The sequence below is a fragment of the Schistocerca piceifrons genome, chromosome 9 (assembly GCF_021461385.2).
Source record: "Schistocerca piceifrons isolate TAMUIC-IGC-003096 chromosome 9, iqSchPice1.1, whole genome shotgun sequence".
In the NCBI taxonomy this organism is placed as follows: domain Eukaryota; kingdom Metazoa; phylum Arthropoda; class Insecta; order Orthoptera; family Acrididae; genus Schistocerca; species Schistocerca piceifrons.
In genome coordinates this window covers 113,423,691-113,445,623 of record NC_060146.1, presented here as the reverse complement: position 1 = coordinate 113,445,623, position 21,933 = coordinate 113,423,691, and the positions used below count along the sequence as shown (strand labels likewise).

The 21,933-nt window shown below is 39.9% G+C and overlaps 1 protein-coding gene across 1 annotated transcript in view; it reads right to left on the bottom strand.

Annotated features, from left to right (window-relative positions):
- Positions 1 to 2,097: 2,097 nt before the first annotated feature.
- LOC124717147 (zinc finger protein 501-like) overlaps positions 2,098 to 21,933 on the bottom strand; it is a 117,173-nt gene continuing 97,337 nt past the window's right edge. Inside the window, exons 6-7 of the mRNA XM_047243901.1 lie at positions 15,997 to 16,046; positions 2,098 to 3,828 (exon numbers count right to left, since the gene is read on the bottom strand). Of these exons, the coding sequence (XP_047099857.1) occupies positions 2,913 to 3,828; positions 15,997 to 16,046 (966 nt within the window). The 3' untranslated portion in view covers positions 2,098 to 2,912. The remainder of the gene's footprint in view (positions 3,829 to 15,996; positions 16,047 to 21,933) is intronic.

Genomic DNA, 21,933 nt, shown 5'->3' with positions numbered 1-21,933 from the left:
AACATCAATTTTTTCATCCTCGGTTAACTTTCTTAATGTACGGTAGTTAGGCACCATAAACGTTCCAATTTTATGCAACGTACTAACGCACATTTTCTGTTCTAGAAAGGCACCGGCGGCTTGTTTCAAAGGTTTCATGTCCTGAAAATACATTTTATCAACATACATATTTCACAAGTGGTTCTATAATATTCAGATGGAATAAAATTACAAACCTCTTCATCATTATCCCGTACAGTACAGTGAGCTTATAAGGCATAAAACCACGGTAGAACTAAATGTAGGGTTGGCTCCTTGTCACCCTCTAGATCAACTGTGGCTTCTTTAAACGGCTTAAGAAATGCTATAAGCTGGCCAGTTATATGGTGGTCATAACCCGGCATCTTATCAGAGGCACCTTCGTTATGTAAGACAGCCTTCACTGAATCAATATGAGAATGGACTGATACAAGCATGTCAAAATAACTATTCCAACGAGTTGAAACCCACTGCTTTAAAGATAAGTTCAGTCTCACACAGAGACCTCTTCTCTTGAAGTTGGAAACCGTAGCCCGCACTGTATTAAGAATGACTAATATATTTGGAACATTTTCTTTCAAAAACTGTTCGCTCAGAACATGTTTCAAGACTGTGTTTATACTATGAGCCATGCATGGAAGACGCTGTTGTCTGTCCATAGATCAATTGTACTGGCACATATACCAGAACGAATCGCATGCATTACATCTGGGAGCATTTTGCTGCGCACTTTATAAGCTTAGGTTTGAACTTTCCTAGCTACTGTCACTCGGGAAGGCATAATATTTTTAATACCAACTGAGCCATATTTTTTACCTATGTCGATTAGTGTCTGCTCTAAATTAAGAAATCCTTCTCCCTCTATACTGCTAAATGGTCTCAGGTCCTTAGCACACATTTCGACGCACTTTTCGGCCACTAAATCTTTGTCCTCTTTCAAAATATTTACGGAGTGAGGGAGCTGCTTGTCAAATTTGCACACATGTCGTAACATACTCGAGGTTCCCGAATAAGTACTTAAGAGCTTTTTACATAGTTTGCATTGAGACACACCTACCGATTTATTTGAAGCGGCCTCATAAACAAACGAAAACGTTTCCCATGCGGCACTTGTGCTCTGTTTCGTTACCAGCATGTATTCGCCAGTTGTCAATTTTTTTTCAGTCTCACTAAAGTTCGACCTATTCATTGTGCTGCCCCCACCGTTGCGATAAATGAACTGCGGGCTAACTACCTGGCTACTCTAGTCACAGTAGCTTGACAGCGCAACCTGTTGTCAGGCGCAGCAAGCTGAGCGGGTCCCGTGAAGCTTGGCAAGCCTGCGGGAACCCAGATAGACTGGGCTTGCGGGAGCCCAAGCCGGACGCATTACCCACTATGCCTCAGTACACGCGCAGTCTTGTGTTTACGTCGCGGCAGGCTGACCTGCATGAACGGTTGCAGAGGAGCTAGGGGCAAGCAGGCTGCAAGGGGAATTTGTACACCTCTAGTCATATGTCTGCTAACAACGATGTCGTCGTGTGGCCGACACCAGTCGGTCACAGGTATCAAGAACATTTAAAGCTTTTTATGGTGGTTAATTTCCCTTATATGTTGCATTCTCAGTTTCATGACGAACTCGGTACAAAGCATTGGCTGTATTACCACACTGAGAGGTACACACTGTGGATAACAATACATGCAACCACCATCTGGTAACACCTACCAAGTTTTTTGGATTTATATTAAATCATTGAAATAACTGTTTTTGAATCTATTTAAGAGTAGTAACATGTCAGCACACACACACACACACACACACACACACACACACACACAAGGGAGGGACTATTTTGTTAACATTTTTGTAATATCTTTGTCTGAGTATATAATATATGTAACGTTTAATATTACAGAAAGATGAACACTGTTATGTACCAACCGTTTATCACTGTGAAATTAAAGCTGAAACAAGCATTCTGATAAAGAACGAAATCTTGTTTCTCAATAAAACATGCAGTAGCACAGATTTGTGAAACGTTTTTAATGTCCAACACATTATTACCTAAAACGAAAAGCAGATTGCTACAAGATGTCAGTATTATTTTTATTTCAATAAAAAATGAATTCCAATCACAATGATGTCTTGCAACCAATCAATGCTACTGTGGCTTTGGATGGAAAATATGGCCAAGTGTCACTGCATCAGATAACCACATTTTACAATAAGACAAAAGGAAAGAGAAAGGAAAAACTAAAGTTAGGTAGTCTTTGTTGCAGATACAATTCTGGAATTCTTGGATGCTCTGAAATCCCTGTGCCAAAGTACTTCACCACACCGCTAGAGGACAGGGAAAAAAAATGGCACAGGCTACTGATAAAGTGGAAGTGGGTTGCTCCACATCGTTTTAGTTGGTCTAGCTGCGTGCAACTGCACAGAGGCACAGAGATCTCAATGTGTACCAGATATGTACATATAAAACGAAGAAACATTAACTATTTAACTTCACTTTTTAGATGAGATAATGAAAACTATCACTACTCCCTGTGACCCTGCAGGACCTACAGATATTGCAATCACACAAGATGTGAGATTTCACAAGTACTTTTTAAGCTGTTTCTCCTCTTCAGCTACTTATAGTACAATCACAGCATTACTAATATTAACCACTGTGCACTCACAGTCCATTTTCATGTGGCACTTACGCATACTGTGGGCATTGTGAACCTCTGAGGAAATACATAAGTATAGAATGACCGCTTATGTGGAGAACTAGGTGCATTTGCATGTTGCTACAGTAAAAAGTTACATCTGATAAATGTTGCAAATTTATGTTTTCGTCACCAGTGTGCAATCACGAGTGTTCCTTCAACATGGTGATGACTCTGCATCTCTTATGACACACTACACAGCTTTATAGGCGTTCACTGGTGTGCAGCTGCGAATGCTGCTTGAGTGTCGAGCTACGAGTGAATGTCTTGTTGCAAACGACACACCTGTGTGGGTGTTCACTACTGTGCAATCGTAAATGCTGATAAAATGCCGAATTACGAGCGAATGTCTTGTTGCAAATGCCACAGGTGTAGGGGCGTTCGCCAGTGTGCACTCGCAAATGATCCATCAGATTATTTTTGACAATGAAAGTCTTGTTGCAAACGCCACAGATGTAGGGGCGCTGGCCAGTGTGCACCCGCATATGATCCCTCAGTTTTCTTTTGACAATGAAAGTCTTGTTGCAAATGCCACAGATGTAGGGGCGTTCGCCAGTGTGCACCCGCAAATGATCCCTCAGTTTACTTTTGACAATGAAACTTTTGTTGCAAATGTTACATATGTAGGGACGTTCGCCAGTGTGCAACAGCAAATGATGCTTCAGTGAATCATTATGTGCGAATGTATTGTTGCAAACACCACAGCTGTATGGACGTTCACCAGTGTGCAATCGTGAATGCTGCTTCAGTGCCGAATTTCGAGCGAACGTCTGATTGCAAACGCTACAGCTGTAGGGGCGTTCACCGCTGTGCACTCTAATGTGCCTCTTCAAATCGGAACTCTTTGTGAAAGTTTTGTGACACATGCTACACGATTGCGTAAGTTCATGTCTGTTCAAGTGCGTGTGCTCCTTCAGTTCCTGCAACTGTGCAAATGTCGTTTTGCAGATGCTACATCTGCGCCCCACATATCTAGCACAAATTTTATTCCCACAGGATGCTTCCTGCTTGGTGCTGCACTGTAGCCTGTCGCCTGTTCCTGAAGCCAGTGGAATGCAGGTAACCAAATCTCCGCTGTCATCATTAGTCTTGTCATCCTCTGCACCAACATGGATAGCACTGTAGAAAGTGGAGAAAACTGTGTCAGATGCTATTGTGATAACAGTGCAAGCATGGTGATGAAAAATTATATTAACAAATGCGAGATTGGGAAAAGTCTCAAAAGTTCCAGTAAACTATGTTACAAAGTAAGAGCACAATGTCTTGAATTTATATAATGTTTAGGCCCTTTTCATGAAGCATCAAAGGGAGTTGACTTCCTTTGAGGCACCACTTTAAAAACCAAAACCTTCTAAATTTGTCAGAGAGTATTACACAGAAGTTAAATGTAGGTAGATTCACTGAAAGAGGGATTACTGAAAAGTGAAACACCAGGATAACACTAACAACAATAATTACTCCAGCAGATGTAAAAAAGTAACTGATACTGATTACAGAACTCTAATGCATATTGCATGAAATTCTACATCAACATATATATTCTGCAAGCTTTGGATGGTGTGTGATGGGTGCTTAACTTTGAATATTCCTTTTATCTTAACTCGGTGATATGATGCAACAGGTTTAGGCTATTGTCATAGCTGTCCTACCATCTAGAAGTCACTGGTCTTAAAAACAAATGAGCGATTTGCTTAGTTTATTATAAACAATTCCACCTAGATCGTGGAGAAGAGGCTGAATAAAAACATTGACAGAGTGATGGACCATGGAAGGAATGTTGCACTATAGGGAACGTAACTATTTGAATGACAGTAGGAGGTAGGACAAAGTTCAAACTAGAGTCTGGTTGAAATCTGCGTAAGTATTCATCCTGAAAACAAAATCGAAACCTTAAGTAGTACTGAGGTGAACAGACAATAATATATAAAAATAATCTAGACTATTTGTGTTGTTTACATCCTAAGTATTACATTCACAATGTTGATGTGTTACTATATTTATTCACCTAATATCATCAACTAATTTGATTAAAATGGGCTATTAGTTTTGCCAATGCCCACACCCACTTGCACCCATGAAAATGATCAAAGTAAAAAGTTATTCTTTCTGATGGTACTACATTCTACAAAATCGAAAGTAATATAAATACATATCTTAACTGACAACTTGAAGAAAATATATCATAAACTAGTAACTATCAAATAATTAATACAATATAATCTATAAATTAAGAAGGATCACACACAAACACTTGAATATCCACTTCTGGATTGTCAGACGCTATTTTGTAGTTCATATGATCTAATCTGTGCTTTGAAAATATGAGACTGTGTGTAAGATAGCCTGTTTGAATATTATGCTGGGCTGATAATTGATCCAATATCCTTCTGTTCTCTTTATTTCTACAGTTTTCCAAACAAATTTCACGGTTGTAATGGTTGCTTACTCTCTGTGTTTACATAAAACAATCAAACTGTGCACGACCAAATGTTTCTTGTTGTTTTGTTTTAGGGAACAAAAACAACTAGGGTCATACGCACCTATGTCAGAATCATAGATCATGAAAACGACAAAGAAAAAATGACTCAGTCGACAGAATGAAAGACAGCTAAAAACAGGGACTTGTAAAAAGGTCCATAAAATACGCAATAGAGACAATGGAGGTCCTGAAATAAAAATTAAATGTCCTTTGCCATATTGCTATGATGGACAAAAAGTAAAAAAGCAGTTGACAGCCCAGGCGTCATTTGCTAGAACGGCCGATAACTCAGACACCAACCAAAAATGAGAATGTAAGTAGTTAAATGGCGAACCGTTAAAGGCTGAGGGCAATGAGCACAAAGATGTGGGGATCACCACTTAACAAATGCAGACTGCTGAAAAGACAGTACCCAATACACAATCTAGCTACAATGATCTCCTCGTGGTGAGAGGGCCGAAAGGAAGTCGTCCAAGCTGCTGGGAGTAGCTTAATTCCCTGGATCTTGTTGCCATGAAGGAAAGACCAGTGCTGATGCCAAAGTGACACCACCTGCTGACCAATGGCAACACGGAGATCATTGAGGCGAATGGAAGAACTAACAGGCCAAGGTGCAAGGACTGCAGCCTTGGCAGCAGTGTCAGTGGACTGGTTTCCAATCAGACTGACGTGACCAGGGACCCAGATAAACATCACAGTGGCTCCATCAAGAGTGAGCAAGTGAAAGCTTTCCTGAACCTGTTGCACTATGGGATGGATGCTCTACGGCACACAGAGACTCTGAAGGGCAATGAGTCAGAGAACATGACAAATTGAAAAGCCTGTCACTAGATGTACTGGGTGGCCTGAAATAGGTCGAAGAGCTCCGCTATAAATACTGAGCAGTGTTCTGGAAGCTGATTCCGAAAATCGTCGGCGCCAATGACGAAGGCACACCCAACATCACAGTCAGCCTGAGACCCATCAGCGAATACAAATGTACTATTACGGAGTTCCGTGCGAAAGTCGTGAAACTTACAGCACTAGAGCAAGGCTTGAGTAGCGTCCTTAGGAAACAAATGAAGTCCAAGGTGAACACGGGCCACAGCATGAAGCCAAGATGGTGAAGGGTTAACACACACTGGCAATGTGTCAGGTAATGTGAAGTTAAACTGCCTGAGCAATAGTCGAAAACGAACTCCAAGAGGTAACAGAGAGGAGGCGATCAAAGTAGTCATTGAAGAAAGAGGCATAGGATGGGTGGCTAGGCATGGCAGACAAACAGTATGCATATCTGCCGAGGAAAAAATTACAGTGGTATCACAGAGGTAGTTCGGAAGCTTCTGCAAGCAGACCCTCAACTGGGCCCATATAAAAGGCGACAGTGACCAAACAGATGCCACGATGGTGGACTGTATTGAGACGGCATAAGATGGACGGACGTGCAGATGTGTAAACAAAAGACCCATAGTGTAGTTTCGAATGAACGAGGGACTGGTACAAAGGGAGGAGGGTGATCTTATCTGCTACCCAAATACCGCTGAGTACACGTGGCACACTGAGGGACATCGTACAGTGGGCAGCCGCGGAAAATTTTCCTACCGACCGTGAGCCACAGGAATGTCGTAGTTTCAGTGAACAGAAGAGCAACAGGCCCAAGATTCAAAGACGATGGAAGAAACCCATTGCGCCGCCAGAAATTCACACAAACGGTTTGTAAATAGAAAAGTGAAAGCCACTGTCGATGCTCCATAAGCAAAGACGATCGAGACAATACAGAAGACGACACTCAAGGAGGGAAGTCCGTGGAGAACTGCAATAGATGGCAAAATCGTAAACAAAAATAAGAGCCGGAGATGCCCAGCGGAAGACAGACCGTAATAGGGTTATTGGCGATAGCAAAGAGGACAACAAGGCAAAACGCACACGTACCTTCAAAACTCGGTCTTTTTAAAATTCCTGAAGGAGACATGGCATGCGGCTTCAAAAGCCCCACATGTAGAGACTAGAGAGGATACCAATCTCCCAGTGAATCGTATGCTTTCTCTAAATCGAGAAACACGGCCACAGTCTGGTATTAATGCAGAAAACCATTCATGACATGGGTTGACAAAGTGATGAGATGGTCAACTGCAGAACGGCTTGCTCGAAATCGACACTGTGCAGTGGTTAGTAAATCCAAATGTTTATTCTGGTACCCACATTAAATGGCACACATCAGACGCTTCCCACATTGAAAAAGCGTGGACCCACGACTACTGAGGAAAAGGTACTCCTGTTTTCGGCTGGAAGAGCCTTATTTTTAATACTGATTCAACATTGGCTAACATATGAGTGGTTATATTAGGTTTTTTGTCTACTGGGTTGAGATCTGGACACTACAGTGATATATCTTACTCCACATTTTACTACATATTTGTTGATCTAGTACAAATTTCAATTGTCCAGAATCCCTCTACTTTCAACATTAATTCGAAATTTTATTTTTAACTATAGGTTTGCAGCACAAAGCGACACTGCTACAAGAACTGGAACCGAAAAACACCTAACAACACTAACTCTGCTGTGCACGTAACAATGGTTTGCAGAGTACATATCTAAATGTACGAGGGTCACCCAATATGTAACTTTCCCTACTTTATTTCTCATAAAAGGTGGCTGTGACATGTGATGGATGTGCGCTCAGATGGTATGTGTTGACAATACTAAAACCGACTTACAATGAACACCGCAGTATCTTGCCAGTAAGCTGCCAATCAGCATGGAGTTACCACTAGAAAGTGTGTCCACATATATGCTGTGCTCTGTCATTCGTTCCTGCATGAAAACTAATATCCACTGTCGGTATCCATGGAGTTAATTTCTGACTACGAGGAAGGTTGTATGAGCACTGTAATGGGGATGAGTCATGAGTCATCCGACTCCTGAGACAAAATGTCGGAGCATCGTGTGGAAGAAAGAAGGGACACAAAAAGGCAAACGTAACACATTCGGCATGGGAACTTGTGGCAACAATTTTTTGGAACTGTCAGGGGGTGTTATTCGTTCATCGCCTCCCTTGCAACACTACAGTGAATGCAGTGAGATACTGTAATTTCTTGAGAAACCCGTAAGCTGTCAGCAAAAGAAAACGTCGTTGATTTTTGCCGTTCTCTTCCTTTATGACCATGCTCTGCACACCCTGATAGGGCTCATAAGATTTAATTGGAAAGTGTTCCCACATCCTCCATGCTCACCAGACCTTACCCAAAGTGATTTTCACATTTTTCGCGCAACTCAAATATCATCTTGGAGGTAAGCACTTCAACATCAATGATGAATTCAAATCTACAGTGAACAGCTGGTTACAAGCACAGGAGCTCACCTGTCACAACACTCGTTTGGAAAAACTTGTGAATGTTAATTAACATGCTTGGAACAACTTTGTGATTATGTAGAAAAGTGACAGAAGCATTGTATAGTGTCAATAAAATTATTTCAGCATGATAAATTGTGTGTAGTGTTTTTATAAAATAGTGAAACTTACTTACTGGATGTTTCTCTTAGAAATGATGATTCTCTGACAGCCGAGGATGGTCTCACAAAATTGAGTCTGACTACCGAGGCAAGCCGAATTCTTCTGCTGATAGATGTGTGTGTGTCTCCGCGATACTCAATCGTTTATTATATATTAATGTAGCTCTTCTACTTGCCTTCTGGACATCAGATATAACAAAATTTGGTAAAGGCATCACATTCAGGTGGATTCAGATCTGGTTACCTATTACGAGGAAATTATCTTTTTTATATAAGGGTCTGCAGCCACTGTAGTCTTCTTGTATGGTGTCATTTTGCTGAGTAGTTTGATGTTTTCTTCTAAAATAGCCACTTTATTTGGTAATTCAGAAATATTACAAACATCTATGTGGAGAAAGCAACAAATGATGATGTTCATAATAATAATAATAATATTTACTATCTTTACAAAACTGCATTGATCCACAGTTTCCATGACGTCATGTAAAAGTAGGTTTTCATAAAAACAGTGTTTTGGAATCCACACTGGTTGATACGGACGAGGAAATCTGTTCTAGAATTTTCACTATGTTTGGTCACAGATTATATTCTATGATTTTACAACAGACAGGTGAGAAAACAAAATATATTGGACAGTAGATTCTTAGATCAATTCCGCCAGGCTTCCTGTACACGAGTGAGACATGTGCTATCTTCCAACACAGCTTTTTGTTTGAGGAATGTATGTGTTACCGTGAATGACCGAAATTGGAGAATGTCGACTTCCACCGGTGAATGTCAACAGATACCATACACGTCGGTGAAAGGTCGAATATTTCATTACATTGTTGTACATTCGGACACTCTCCGGCGTGTGTCGACAATCACAGGTATGCTCTGGTGGAGGTCCAAAACAGAAGAGTCAAAAAACAAGCTACCGGCTCTCTCCCGCCAAATCCTTTGTTCTGCTCGGAGTCAATCAGCTTTGTCAGTCTTATGCAAGCTTTGATAACACGAGCAACGTTTTCTTAATTTTTTTCCCGATATCCTAATTTATACCAAATGGATACTGCAATAAATCGTGATCTTATTCATGAAAAGTTAAATGTATTAATTGCGGGTAAACGAGAAGACAATTGTTTTTATTTTTCACAAGAAAAGTATTCCAAAATACTTTCTGAAGTGGTTTCTGCTAAAATTAAATGCAATATACCTTTGGATTACAGACGATTAAAACGTTTTGATGTTTTAAAAATTAATGATGAAGAGAAGTTAATTGTACCATTAAAACCAGGGGAAACGAACATACAGTATTATGTTACCAATGAAGAATTGTACAGTATACTATATGAAACTCACATCAGAACAGACCACAGAGGAAGAACACGTATGCTTAAAGAGTTGCAAGTTAAATACAAAAATATTACATATGAAGTTGTAATGTTGTATTTAAATTTATGCAAACAGTCTCAAATGAAACACAGTGCACCTAAGAAAGGTATTGTTGTGAAGCCAATGGTTAGTTCTGAATTAAACTCAAGCCGTCAAGTTAATCTGATAGATCTGCAGTCAAACTGAGATGGCGAATATAAGTCCATAATGGTGTATCAAGATCATTTAACTAAGTTTGTCCAGCTACGACCTTTTAAAACTAAAAGAGCTGAAGAAGTAGCGCAACACGTTCTTTCATTATTTTTAACATTTGGTGCACCAGCAATATTGCAATCCGATAATGGTAGAGAATTTAGTAACCAAGTCATATCTGAAATATGCGCTATGTAGAAAGAAGTTCATGGAAAGCCTCGTCACAGTCAAAAACAAGGTTCAGTTGAAGGCCAATCAGGATATACAGAATATGCTAACTGCCTGGATCAATGATAACGATACAAATAAATGGCCAGATGGTTTATCCTTTGTTCAATTTGCCAACAACACTACGGTCCACGAAGGAATACGCCAAAGTCCTTATGAAGCCATATTTGGCGTTAATGAAAAAAAGAGGCATAGCATCGTCTTTTTTGCCTGGCGAACAAATTGCAAATATCGAAACTGAAGAACAACTCGAAGAAATTGCCAATATTTCTGAAACCGAAGAACAGCTTGAAGAAACTGTTAATGCTTTTAAAAAAAATTGAGCGGTGGTCATACCGAAAACCATATTCCAAAGAAAAATATTGAAGACGACCTACAACTTACAACGTCTTCACATAAAATTCTGTCTGAAAAACACGAGTTGATTTCTACAAAAAAAGCGGCCGCGAAAGAAAATCTTCTACTGCAAGCGACAAAGATGTTTCGAATCTCTCAAAAACAATTTCCTCCTGCTGAAGTTGGTGATAATGTACGAATACAAGTCCCTGATGTCGACCGTGGTCGTACAGATAGCCGAAATGTGTTAGCGGTTGTTGTTGGAACAGAAGACTCCGACTTCTATAAACGGGCAAATAAAAATGGTACCCTCAAGCAGCTTTACGCACGTAATCGGTTCGGAATTTGTAAAGAAAAGTTACTTTCCATAGATGAGATTTCTTTTCAAGAAATGTCGCTGAGAGAAGCAGTTGCAGCTAATTCGAGAAGCGGAGGACAAGGCTATACACGTTGCAATGCAAAAGGAAGTGTTCCACAAATAAATGCAGTTGTAAAAGCAAGGGACTCTTGTGCGATACAAAGTGTCATAATAGTTTAAGTTGTTGCAATAAATAAGATTTGAATCACATTAGTAAATAATTTTTTTATAACTATTATTTTCTTTTCTCATGTAGGTTGTACGGTGTATTTTTAATTCTTGGTCATTCCTATCAGAAAGAGAGGCGAAAAAGTTACGTCACGCTTGAGACGTTTTATAGCTACTGAAATACGGAGAAGAAAATACAAATCTCCAACATGTTCAACATTCACCACTATTGCATGGTGAATGTCAACATTTACCGGTGAAAGTCAGAAATAAGGGTAGGCCTATTTAGCAAATATTTCGGACATACACTATGCGACTATGTGAATGTTGACATTCACCGGTGAAAGTCGACATTCTCCAGATTTCTGTGTTTCACTGTAACATATGCACAAAATATGAACAAAGTTTTCAGACTATAGGAAAGGTCCATAAGAGTAATAAACAAAAATAGTAGTTGAGCTCATGTGAAGATCCGTTCAAAACACGCATATTTTAACTAAACCATTTGAGTGCATCTGATAAAGACTACACAGACAGCTCAACCATGGAACGAAAGGTAGACTGAACTTACATTTAGCAACAAAGAATAAACATACAACTCAAAGCAGAATTTTCTACCACAGACTAAAACTCTACAAAAAGTTGCACAAAGAGCTTCAAGAGGTTACTAAAACAAATTTATCTAGGAAGTCATTTATGAAATACTCGTTAAGCATTACATTCTATACATTGAAGGATTACTTAGACAATACGGAGTAGGGATTTGCTACAAAATGTAGCACGTGTAAATAATAATGACGATAATAAAACATGTATCATTTCACGTAACACTTTCACACTATGTTTCTTCTTTCTTTTTCTTCCTTTTCTGGAAAAACTTTCTTTTGGAGCTATGTAAGGCATAATACTAACACATTCTCTTTCTGAGCTCAACATCTCGAGAACCAGGTGTCATCACTATGGTCCTGAGCCAGCTGATAGTTTGTGTACTGTTACATTATGAAACAATGCGTATATAGTCTGTGTTGTGAATGCAGTGATTGGGAGTGACAAATGAATGAACAGCATAGCATTAGCCTTTTACATTGTTAAATAGCTTCTTTGTAAAACAGTATTGTACATTGGGAACAAACCGAATGAGGTAGTAGTTTTAAACAGACCGGCCTTCTGTGTGTAAGAGCGGAGGGTCTAGTCTTCATCCAGCCATCGTTACTTATGTTTCCTGTGGTTTCCGAAAATTACTTCACGCAAACGCCACAATAGTTCCTACTATAATGCCACGGTCTACTTCCCATCCCATCATTGTCCAAGCAGACCTGTAAGTATGCAAATACATGAATATATGAATTTAATTATTTTTCTTGTCCTTAAATAGCAATATGAAGGTAGGTACAGTATCCTCATGATCTACTCCTACTATTAAACTTGAAATAGGGTCTACCTCTAACGACAATTACATAAACTTCTGGCACTTATGTAACTTTCGAGATTTCGGCTATTTCTAAATACCCTTGAAAGTAATATCTATATTATTCATATCTGCAGTAATGTGAGAATTACAGTGACTCAATACAAAGAAAATCTCCTTTGTAATGGAAAATTTGAAAATGTAGATCAAAAGTACTTCACACTGCTACTCTCAGTTTCAGATTCTATATGATCCATCATTCAAGAGCTTCTGAACACAATCTTTGGCGCTATTGAAAGCCTTCCAACACGCTGAAGAGGCTATTGTGGCAACCATTCCGGGGTGCATTTGCGAGTGGAACAGAAAAGGAAATGACTAGTTGTGGTACAAGGTACCCTCCGCCATGCACCATACAGTGGATTACCGAATATGGATGTAAATGCACGTGTAGAAACAACTGTAGATTGTAGCACACATTGGAACAAATGACACCTGTCGTCTGGACTCTAAGGCTGTACTTGGATGATTCCAGCGACTGGTAGAGAAGCTAAGAAGACCTGCCTTGTTCATGGACTTTCAACGAAGCTCACAATTTGCAGTATTTTAACAGAAACTGATCGTGGCCTCTGGTTCTGAGTCGAAAGAACCATAGAATTTGAAGGTTCTGTGACAAGCCACACTGCAACTTCCTGTACTTGCGCCATGAAGCTGAGAACTGAAGGGTCCCCCTAATTAGGTCAGATGTGCATTATACATCAGAAGCTGCTACCCAGGCGCTGACTGTGTGTGGGGTGCACATAAGAGTGTTTCAGATCAGGCAGATAACGACAGTTGTAGGAGACCTTGTTTAAGTCCAAGGAATGGCCCCCACAGGGGAGAGTGTTAAAATGTTAGTCTGAGGGGCAGTACAACGAAAACGAGATAGAAGTAAAAGTAAATTGTTTATTATCTCATAAGTATTCGCTGTAACTGTTAATACATTTATCTCAAAACGAGACAAGACAGCCAGTGCGTTCAAGGAAAAAAGTTTGCAGTTGCCTACAGAACGATGGTTGTATTAACGCCTCCGTATTTTAATCCAAAGATCCACGAACGTCTTTCTTCATGACTCCAAAAATATGGAAATCGCGTGGGGAGAGATTGGGATAGTATTGTGGTCGTCAAAGAGCTTCCCAGCGAAACTTCTCCAGTGTAATCGAAATAACATTCGCAACATGTGGGCGGGCATCATCTTCCAACAAAATGACGCTGTCCATCATCATTTCTGCGTGTTTGCGCATGAAAGATTACTTACGTTTTTACGAAGTGTTGACATACCACTGTGCATTACTTGTGGCGCCTTTTCCACAAAGTCAATGAGCCGCAGACTCTTGCTGTAAATTAAAATAAAATAAAAGGTCATCATGACTTTCCTGAAGTTGCTGTACCTGTTGTCTCGATTGTGTTGCAGAAATTCCGTCGAGAATGCCCCACACATACTCTAAGCAGTACCAATCTCTCCCCAAGCGATTTCTGTATTTTAGGACCCCTGAAGAAAGAAATTTGTGGCCAAGGATTTCCTTCGGATGAAGAGGTGCACACACTCACGCGAAACAACGAAATTCACTGTTTCAAATCCAATACACAGTAAAAGAGTGAAAAAGCAGTATAAAGAATTAAAAGAAGACAGCAGATACTTGCAGCTGGCTGATTCTGGAAGAAAAGAGTTAGAACCAGCCACTCTGGAACACACTGAAATCTCCAGCCTAAAATCTTAGGTCGGCTCTTCAATTGGAAGTCCATATTCTCAAGAGCATGATTCCCATCAGAGAGGGAGAGTGCTCACCGATCCAAAAGTTTAACCACCACTTCTTCGACTTGGAACTACTTTTCAAAGGACGTTTTTTTACGTATGGGAGGAGGTGGTTGCTTGGGTTGAGGGGAGAGCTTAGTAGGCTTCTGATGGTGGGCAGAGGGATTTGGCTTAGGTGGTAAGCCAATTGCCAATGGCTTCCAAATAACTTATTTCAAGTGCAGCGTTTCTCGCACAGGTAGACTGACAAGTGCATGTGTTCATACCTGAATCTGTGGTCTTTTTCTTTCTTTTTTTTATAGCAGTGTGTAACTTCCTTGCAGTCCAGGCGGTGAAGCCAAGGCACCCGTTCTCCAAAACACACAAAGTGTTCCATTTCTGCACTGCACAGGGGTCGCTGAAACATGCTCAGAGTTTATGGTAGTGGAGGACTGATGACGCTTACCATCCCTGTCTCAGGAACCCAGCGACACCAATTCCATACCCACATCGAAATGATGAGCCCATCAGGTCTGCACAGGGTGGTGACAACTATCCTCTCACAAGTAAAGATACATAGTTGTTGGCTCATGAAAGACACCATGATCCAGGGTGATGTGTTTTACACTTAACCAATATTTCCAACAATGGGAGGTATCTGTAATTTCCAGACTCATGGGAAATTTGATGTTCCAATGAATGGAATTCACAATTTTACCACAAGTTCATGTAAGTAATTACGAAGAGTTGGCATTCTCCAGCCCTGTAGATACTAATTAATTAATTAATTAATTACAGGAATACAAGCTGTGGGCAGAATAGGAGAACATGGCTGCATGTTTCACATCAGATCAAGGGTGTAAACATTACAGGTCTGGTACCGGGCGCTGCGGAATTTGAATCCGTGCCAGACGTCATGTTCGTCGAAGACCCATAGAGGTCTCTGCACCATCGCACCGTAAGCTATGGCAGCGCGCGGCTCCTGGCCCACTTTAAGTGTGACGGCGCCACAGTGGAACACGTGGTTCCAGCGACCAATAGCGGCGCCCCCCATAGTGTACTTAAGTGCCTGCCTCTCGCTCAGCCAGCCAGTCTAATCTCACATATGTCTGTTGACACCTCGCCTCGCATTAGACAGTTTACTTCCTTGTTCTGTGTATGAGTGGACATGTTGGTTTCCTTGTGACTCCATTGTTCGATCTTGTTGTATTCGTTTGGTCCTTCGTTGGTCGTGTTCGTCCACTCCCGTTGTGTTGTTGTTTGCGGGCCTCACTGTGAGTCCCGCTGCACTTTCCAGCATTGCTACCACGCAACCATTCCAGTCGCAGTTACAACAACAGGCACCTGTCACCAGTGTTCAGTATTCTGTGTATACATGTGTACATCGTTATTTGCTGCGGCAATGCACACAATATGAAGCAGTGAGACAACCCATGCACTAAATGAAAAAGAAGAGATATAAGAAAAAAATTGTACAATACCGTTCTGGTTCACTGCCACTACTTCTTGGCTCCACTTTATGTCTGAGCTCCTGAAAAAAGGATTAAGAGAAACTGCAATAACTGTACAATGCACTAACTACTTTTCACCCTTTAGTACAGATGGTTGTTTTTGGATTTGTCAGTATTTCTCAACCATATTTCCTCACACAGAATACTCTTTGTTTCCCATTCCTCTGTATTCAATAGGTCTTTCTGTGTAACTTCACACACCTTCAGCTTCCATCTTAGGCAAGCATATCTAACCTCAAACCTCCCTTTTCCTCTAGTCTCCTACTTGTCTGTTTCACATTATACATCACTCCTCCTTCTCACATACTGCTAGGTAGTTGTCACGCCTGTCTGCATGACAGCTGTTCTCCCTACCTGCAGGCTTACAATTGAAACAATTTGCAATTTGACAGTGGTGTGGTACCAAGTATAAGCGCAAATCTATTCCCCAGGATCATGCTCATGTCAAGAAATGAAGACAAACATCCTAAACACATGTTTATTGAAATTAAATATACTATCCCCTGCCCCACTCCCCCTGCATTCTAAAGTTGTGACAGCTCTCTAACTTCAAATACATGCTCTCAGGTTTGGAATCCTTGTATGAACACATAAAAGTACAGGTCAACTACCACATTTCATCTTTTTAAAATTTTCCAGGAACAGCAGGACATTTAAAAGCCCTTTAATTTCTTCTTAATTTTATCCCAAAAACAGCATTACATTTAAAAGCAATGAACAGTACAGAGCAGCAGTGTCACATATGATGCATACAAATTAACATCATACGCTATAGCAACAAACAATATTGTTCACTGTGAACTGAAGAAACATAGTAAGAGGTGGAACAAAACATCATCTTTTGATGCTTCATACAGAATATATACCTATAAAACCTTTTTATAACACTTCATTGGTAAAACAAAAATGAAAAGACTAGGTTTTCTCTCCCACTGTACCAAATGCTAGGGCCCATAGTAGTATATGACATGACGTATCTGTTTAATCCAACAGTAAAGTAGGAATGTTAGATGTTTAAAATATATGAAGGATTAAAGCCAAGCCAGAAAGCAATGGCCATCCCGGGGAGAGGCTAGAAATGGAACCACTCCAGGGGAAAAAAACAAGTGTGGTGGTTAGAGAATGGTTTCTTTATTGGGGGGGGGGGGGACGGGGGGGTGTAGAATGCAGGGAATGCCTTTATTACAATTTACAATAACCAGAAATAAAACAACTGATACAATATAGTACAAGTCAACAACCACATGTATGATCACATAATTTTTTGCTTTGAAAACAACAGGATATGTAAAACCAATTAACAGTCAACAGCAGCAGCACCACAAACAGCATATACATTCAAAAGTCATGAAACAAAAGTCATACCCACTATAGCAACACATATCATCAACCATTACATCCATAAAAGAATGTGGAAAGAAACCAAATAAGTATGACATTCAATGTCATCACCACCTTTCAAATTACATCATCATCGTAAACCACCTTATCACAAACAAACCTAACAGAATGTGTAACTATAAAAACTTTTTTTAAAGTTGACACTTCATTGGTGCAAACAGATGATAAAATTTACGTTGTGTCTCATACTGTACTAAATGCTATGCCTCATTATGGTATGAATCTATTTCATCCAACACTACAGTAGTGATGGCACGTAAATGAAATATAATACAAAGGATTAATGCCAAAGGCAATAGCAGTTCCAGGAAGAGACAAGAACCGGAACCTTTCCTGAGAAAAGTGCGGGGGGAGGGGGCGGGGGGTTACGGATGGAGATAGGCATGCAAGGAAATGCGGGGAAAGGAAGGAGCCAAACCAGAGGATTAATAAAGGGGGGCAACAAAGAGATATCACAAGTTTTAAAAGTTTTATACTTGGATTACATAGATACATCATGTTGTAATTTACTATCATGAGAACAGGCATTTGGTACAGTCTAAGACAAAATCTAGTGTTTCAACTTCTGTTTGTGCCACTGAAGTGTCAATTTAAAAAGCTTTTATAGTTGTGCATTCTGTTAGGCTTGTTTATGATTAAGTGTTCTACAAAGATGATGTAATTCTGAAGGTGGTGGTGATTTGAGTTTCATACTACTTTGGTTTCTTTCCACACTATTTTATGATTCACAATGGTTGGTTTTATGTGTTGCTATAATATATGACTTTTGTCTGTATATACTTTAAGTGGCACTGCTGTTTCTGATTATCCACAGGTTTTAAATGTCCAGCAGTTTCTGGACAATTTTAAATAGCTGAAATGTGGCTAATTTGTATTTTTATTGTATTAATTTTTTGTCCTTGATATTTCGAAAATGTAATAAAGAAATTCCCTGCAACCTGATACGGCATTCCCTACCTGAGGTTTCCTTGTGACAGTGTAGGAACTAGACTCTCAGTTGTATGTTTGTCCTACCAATGTTCACAAAAAATCTTGACTTTGATACACATATATGTACAGTCTTAACATGATTTGCAAGCCATTATGGAATGTACCATTTGGTCCGTTTGGTACATATACCCTGGTATGATATGCTCTGTATCCTGCAATATGCACTTCATTTTTGTAATCGTTTATTGGATAAACCATAATTTTGACTTTCCATTTCACAGGATGATTTCAAAATGGGTTCAGGTAACTCAAAACTAGTCATCAATTAAATGAAAACTGACTCTTGCATTATATATATACAGACAACCTTCAGTCATGCCTAAGAGAAAGTCCAACATACTTCTGAACAGCCATACAGCACCTAAATGCAGACTTACATGCTTTACCCAAGTGAGCGCATAACGCAGGTTCAAAACTTAACTAAAATGGAAGCAAAAATAACTATTACGCCTCATTTCACAGCATCTTTTCCACAATTAAACCTAAACAGCACAAAAAGAACCTTTTCTTCAGTAATTCTGAAACATTACCTAGACTGGACTAAACAAACAACTCAAGTATGTAAGAAGGTGTCACCATCACTTCATTCACTACAAACCTATAAAAAAGTATTTCCCCTAAAGTTTAAAAAGAAACTCACAGTCACTAATATTGCCCATTCTTAATTATGGTGATCCTATTCTCCACGGGCTTACATATGAGAGCTCATGCCAGTTGAAACCGGCAATGAATGCTTTTGTGCTACAGATTTGTGACAAACATTATTTCAACAATATCATTACTGCCTATGGACAATTATCATGCATATGAGCCAATAAGCATAGATATTATGATACCCTGTGTTTCGTTTATCATCTTCCCAATCGCTGCCCTTCCACTTATTTATGTTCAACCCTCACACAGCAGAAACGAAAGGAAGATAACTACTTCGGCACTGAAGAAGACTCTCGGAGTGTTAACCCACACCAACGTGATTGTGATTAATGTGCATCATCGACATGATTTGCCCCAGTTGTCATGTGTGAATAAGGAAGTGGAGCAGACCAACAAGGAGTACAAAGCTACTCTGCAGATGACGAAGAAATTGAAGAAATGTATGATGAAATGAAAGAAATTTTTCAGATAATGAAGGGAGGCGAAAATTTAATAGTCATGGGTGACTGGAATTCGGCAGTAGGAAAAGGGAGAGACGGAAACGTAGTAGGTGAATATGGATTGGAAATAAGAAATGAAAGAGGAAGCCGTCTGGTAGAATTTTGCACAGAGCATAACTTAATCATAGCTAACACTTGGTTTAAGAATCATGAAAGAAGGTTGTATACATGGAAGAAGCCTGGAGACAGTGACAGGTTTCAGATAGATTATATAATGGTAAGACAGAGATTTAGGAACCAGGTTTTAAATTGTAAGACATTTCCAGGGGCAGATGTTGACTCTGACCACAATCTATTGGTTACGAACTGTAGATTAAAACTGAAGAAACTGCAAAAAGGTGGGAATTTAAGGAGATGGGTCCTGGATAAACTGACTAAACCAGAGGTTGTACAGAGTTTTAAGGAGAGCATAAGGGAACAACTGACAGGAATGGGGGAAAGAAATACACTAAAAGAAGAATGGGTAACTTTGAGGGATAAAGTAGTAAAGGCAGCAGAGGATCAAGTAGGTAAAAAGACGAGGGCTAGTAGAAATCGTTGGGTGACAGAAGAAATATTGAATTTAACTGATGAAAGGAGAAAACATTGCTAAGCAGGTATGGCTACAGGGCAACTGTACGGATGTCGAGCCATACCTCATTATGGGTAAGATAGATAATGCCTACAGGAAAATTAAAGAGACCTTTGGAAACAAGAGAATCACTTGTATGAATAGCAAGAGCTCAGATGGAAAACCAGTTCTAAGCAAAGAAGGGAAAGCAGAAGGGTGGAAGGAGTACATAGAAGGTCTATACAAGGGCGATGTACTTGAGGACAATATTATGGAAATGGAAGAGGATGTAGATGAAGATGAAATGGGAGATATGATACTGCGTGAAGAGTTTGACAGAGCACTGAAAGACCTGAGTCGAAACAAGGCCCCAGGAGTAGACAACATTCCATTAGAACTACTGACACCCTTGGGAGAGCCAGTCCTGACAAAACTATACCATCTGGTGAGCAAGATATATGAGACAGGCGAAATACCCTCAGACTACAAGAAGAATATAATAATTCCAATCCCAAAGAAAGTAGGTGTTGACAGGTGTGAAAATTACTGAACTATCAGATTAATAAGAAACGGCTGCAAAATAATAACACAAATTCTTTACAGACGAATGGAAAAACTGGTAGAAGCCGCCTCAGGGAATGTTGCCACACATGAGGCAATACTGACCCTACGACTCATCTTAGACAATAGGTTGAGGAAAGGCACACCTATGTTTCTAGCATTTGTAGACTCAGAGAAAGCTTTTGACAATGTTGACTGGAATACTCTCTTCCAAATTCTGAAGGTGGCAGGGGTAAAATACAGGGAATAAAAGGCTATTTGCAATTTTTACAGAGACCAGATGGCAGTTATAAGAGATGAGGGGCATGAAAGAGAAGCAGTGGCTGGGAAAGGAATGAGACAGGATTTTAGCCTCTCCCCGATGTTATATTGAGCAAGCAGTAAAGGAAACAAGGAAACAAAAGAAAAATTCAGAGTGGTATTAAAATGCATGGAGAAGAAATAAGAGCTTTGAGGTTCGCCGATGACATTGTAATTCTGTCAGAGACAGCAAAGGACTTGGAAGAGCTGTTGAACGGAATGGACAGTGTCTTGAAAGGAGGATAGAAGATGAACATCAACAAAAGCAAAACGAGGATCATGGAATGTAGTCGAATTAAATCGGGTGATGCTGAGAGAATTAGATTAGGAAATGAGACACTTAAAGTAGTAAAAGAGTTTTGCTATTTGGGGAGCAAAATAACTGATGATGGTCAAAGTAGAGAGGATATAAAATGTAGACTGGCAATGGCATGGAAAGCGTTTCTGAAGAAGAGAAATTTGTTAACATCGAGTCGTTTCTGAATGTATTTGTATGGAATGTAGCCATGTATGGAAGTGAAACATGGACGATAAATAGTTTGGACAAGAAGAGAATAGAAGCTTTCGAAATGTGGTGCTACAGAAGAATGCTGAAGATTAGATGGGCAGATCACATAACTAATGAGGAGGTATTGATAGTATTGAGGAGAAGAGAAGTTTGTGGCACAACTTGACGAGAAGAAGGAATCGGTTGGTAGGACATGTTCTGAGGCATCAATGGATCACCAATTTAGTATTGGAGGGCAGCGTGGAGGGTAAAAATCATAGAGGGAGTCCAAGAGATGAATATATTAAGCAGATTCAGAAGGATGTAGATTGCAGTAGGTACTGGGAGATGAAGAAGCTTGCCCAGGATAGAGTAGCATGGAGAGCTGCATCAAACCAGTCTCAGGACTGAAGACCACAACAACAACATTATTTTCAATAATGTACAAGACGCAAAAGTACTGG